This window comes from Limulus polyphemus, unplaced genomic scaffold (assembly GCF_000517525.1).
Source record: "Limulus polyphemus unplaced genomic scaffold, Limulus_polyphemus-2.1.2 Scaffold353, whole genome shotgun sequence".
Lineage (NCBI taxonomy): Eukaryota > Metazoa > Arthropoda > Merostomata > Xiphosura > Limulidae > Limulus > Limulus polyphemus.
In genome coordinates this window covers 161626-165828 of record NW_013665963.1, presented here as the reverse complement: position 1 = coordinate 165828, position 4203 = coordinate 161626, and the positions used below count along the sequence as shown (strand labels likewise).

Sequence of the window (4203 nt, the reverse complement as noted above, 5' to 3'; positions counted from 1 at the left end):
CATGTCTTCTTTGGCCATCCTCTCCCCCTTCTCAAATTTAGCGGCACCCACTCCATGAATTTCTTTGCTGGTCTTGATACTGGCATTCTCAATACATGTCCTGTTCTCTTATTAACAGATTCTTGCAGGTCCCTTTGGCCTGCCCTTTGCAAAACTTCTTCATTTCTCACATGATCTCTATATGATATTTGTAAGATTTTTCTCAAACATTTCCGATGGAATAGATTCACTTTATTCTCCATAGCTGCTGTTCTTCTCCAGGTTTCGCTAGCATACAAGGCTGTAGGTATTACAATGGCGGAGTATAATTTGATTTTAGTCTCTTTTCTGATGGTGGTCGAGTTCCAAATAGGTCAAAGCCTATTGAACACACCTGTAGCTCTATTAAGTCTTGCTTGAACATCAATGTCTGATTCTCCGTTAGCCACTATCTTACTACCCAAATACACGAAATCTTGTACATCTTCAATCTCTGATCCTTCAATCGTTACTGCCCTGTCCAGATTGTGTCCGACTGTCATGGTCTTAGTTTTGGGAGCATTTATTCTAAGCCCAACTTTCTTAGCAATCTCTTGTAAATTCCTTGTCATATCTTGGATGTTCTGTCTATCTTTCCCAATTAAAGCGATATCATCCGCAAAGTCCAAATCAGTTAAAGTTCCATCACCCCAAATTATCCCATCACCAACATTCATCGCTTTTTTTATGACAAAATCTACCACCAAAAGAAAGAAAAAGGGAGATAACACACAACCTTGTCTCACTCCACTGTATACATTAAAGTACTCTGTGGTCCCAATGTTAGTTTTTACACAAACTTGTGCAACTGACATGTTGTCTTCCCCTCTTTGCTTATGTTTACCGTAATGGCTACTTCTCGTTGTTTCTTTAGCAATATTGGATAACGACGTGGAGTTGCTAGCACCACAGTCATCCCTCCTCCTTTCTCAAACGGGCTTGAGTAATCAGTGAAATTTGATAATCAGTTAACTGTTGGGATCATTAATAAATTACATTCAACTAATCAATTATTCTCACACGACTTGGATAATTGGCATAGTCAAAAATAATAATAATTGAAAAACCCTAATTTCGATTAGTAGGTTATTTTCACAAGTCATGACATTAAACAAGTAAGCTAAATAACCTTGAACTAGTTGAAAATAACAATAAAAAATAATAATGCCAATATTTTGACTACTTGAAAAGTTAAAACTTATTAAGATTTATTGGTCGGGACACAGACCAGAGAATTATAGTCCAGTTTAGTGGAAATGAGAACATGATAAATCCATGGCATGGAACATCCATCTGCTTTCCAAGAAATGCAAGAGAGGATATGCAGTGCTTTTGCACACTTGATTTCAGTCTTCATTATTTGTAGATAAAAGACAAATCCTGAGAACTATCTTACTCTCAGCCACCACTGGAATTATTGCAAGTTCCATATGAAGCTCGAAATTATGGTTCAATTTTTGTTTATGGCAAAAATACATGCAAACAGTTTTTAGGTGATGACATTTTAAAACCACTTGTAATAATTGATACACACAGTTTATTAAAAGCAGTCTGGAGTTGATGCTTTATAAAGCTCATATTTAATGACTAAGAGGAAATACAAAAGTTACTGACATAGATGCTGTTTGCAGCTATTGAAGGAAGTTAGTTAGTGACAGAACTGATGTTAATGTTAAAAGTATGACACTTAAGACAAAGCTCACGCTCCGATGTGAAGGAATGAGATAGCATTGATCTATGAAAATTCAGAAACACCTATCAGTTAAAAATAAACTGTCAAGTGGCCACACAATTAATAATAGTGAAAGTCCAGTAAAATGTTAATCCTCCATGTGGTTTCATTAGCTTTCTTAAGGTTTCTAGTTAAAGCAATGTGTACAAAATTAGAGTGAATATTGGTATCATTTCTTGGTTTCAAAAAGGAATGATAAAAGCTCAATAAAGCAATTAGAAAATGTCTCCTCCTGGAAATATGGTCAAAAAGAACCTAGCAATGGCATAATGAGGCAGGACAGAGATATCATAATAGAAAATTAGGCTGAAAAGAAAAGGAAGTTCCATCTGGTGGAGGGGTTACAATGACGGAAAGAACACTATCCATGGGCTTTGTGAATTTCATATAAATCAGCAACCTCTGGCTGCAAAATCCAAAGAAAGGTAGGTGTGTCTCCCCTTCACCTTTTGTATCTTGTCCTATTTGATCTTACACCTAGAAGTAAACTTAATTCAAGATAAAACATCAGAGGCTCAGGTCTTATGAAAGACAAAGTTAATCAATAAACTAATCACAATGCTACACAAATTTCCTGTACATTCAAAAATAAGGACTGTATTTGTTAAATTTAAAATATTCTATGTACATGAAACAACAGTTAACTCTTAATAAGGTTACCTATTTTGAAAAGTTAATATTTTAGACTATGGTCTACTGTTGTTTGTGGTTATTTTCATATTTTTTACAACTTTAAGAACAAAAGGGTTACATTTAATTAACACTGTTTTCTGCTTTGAATGGATTATTATTATCTATTTTCTTTTCTTTTTTTATGAATAAAAACTACTGTTACTTACTGCTTTTTCAGTAAAATCATTGGACTAACATTAATGGCTTTAATGTTGTTTGTGATTGCTCGTAGTCCCTGCTGCCATATCTATAAGAAAATTTCCATTTGTTCATGATATTTCATAGTGACAAAAACATTTTTATATTTACTTACTAATAAGTAAAAATACATACAAATCTGTTAATGGTTTTCAATTATGCTTAAAAGTTTTAAGATTAATATGCAAAGGTTTGTAGTGACATTTCATAAATTTTGTTAGAAGTGTAATCTTCTAAAAAATAGTAAATACAGTTTAATGATATTTGAAGCCAAGTAATGTTGTACACAAAAAGAAAAATCATTAAACCAGAGTTATTTTAAAGATTGAAAATTTCTACCATATACTGTGGGCTTATACTGCAAGAAGCCAGGTTTTGATACCCGTGGTTGGCAGAACACAGATAGCTCTTTGTGTAGCTTTGTGCTTAATAACAAACAACAACTACTACTACCATATTAGTTATAACTTTGGTCTGTGATAAAACGTTTTATAACTTAAAGTCTGTATAAATTACCCTATCACGTTCACTTATTGGATAGCTACTTGAACCAATAGTAAATGATCATGTGCACTAAAATTACACACTTTTCATTATTTTAGTGTTATTTTACAACTAATCAATTCTTTGTGTACAAAATTATTCCATTTGTAATGTGTACAAAATAACTGTTTGTAAGGTATTGTTACGACAGCAGTATTCACGTGATGCTGGTAACACGTCATGGGTTTCTAGAAGGTTCATTACTGTTCCCAACAACTCTAGTCTTTTCTACACGTCCTCTATTTTAGTATATAAGCTGGCAAATAAAGTGATGGGAGATAATTGCAGACAGAGACAGACAATTGAGTCAAGCACGGTAGTGACCGTAAGTAAAGTGCGTGAATCGTTGTGAATTATAGCGTGTGTTTAACTTAAAGTGACTGTGGAAATTAAGTGTATTGCAAAGTTGCATTGAGAAAGAATAAACTAGTTTTATTTAAGAAAGGACTTGTATCGCTAAAGTTTCATCTGAAAGAAATTATATGGGAAATTAACAAATGAACACAGAAACATAACAGTATTCTAAATAATTTGAGATTTCTAATTTACCAACAGTGTACTTTCAATTATGGTATTGCTGGCAAAAATATTGCTAGCTGTGATGATTCCCAACTGGTGCATTAATGCTTTCTAATCATTATAAAATTGATAATAATTACAATTTACTTGCTTAATCTGGTTCACAGCACAACCATTGTTGTTTATGAAAACCGATGATATATATTAGTCCATCAAGAAGTTAATGTCGTTTTTTGGAACACTTTCATTAACCACCTCCCAAAATACATACATCATGTATAATAGTTAAATGAACTGCTTAAACATCACACTAGTGTAGCCTATATATCATGTAACATTTAGTATACTCTAATCCCTTATAGTGATGGCACATGATGAGACACACATTTGGCATGTAATGATGTTTGAATACAAGGAGAGAAACAACACTTCTGTAGCCACAAAGAATATCAAAGAAGCTTATGGAAATGTTTTGAATGTTCATATGTGTCAATGATGGTTCAGCAAATTTCGTTCAGGTG

At 33.3% G+C, this 4203-nt stretch overlaps 1 protein-coding gene across 1 annotated transcript in view; it reads right to left on the bottom strand.

Annotated features, from left to right (window-relative positions):
* The window catches only part of LOC106457626 (1-phosphatidylinositol 4,5-bisphosphate phosphodiesterase-like), a 96666-nt gene that overhangs the window by 64061 nt on the left and 28402 nt on the right, over positions 1-4203 (bottom strand). Inside the window, exon 5 of the mRNA XM_013917061.1 lies at positions 2590-2669. Within this exon, the coding sequence (XP_013772515.1) occupies positions 2590-2669 (80 nt within the window). The remainder of the gene's footprint in view (positions 1-2589; positions 2670-4203) is intronic.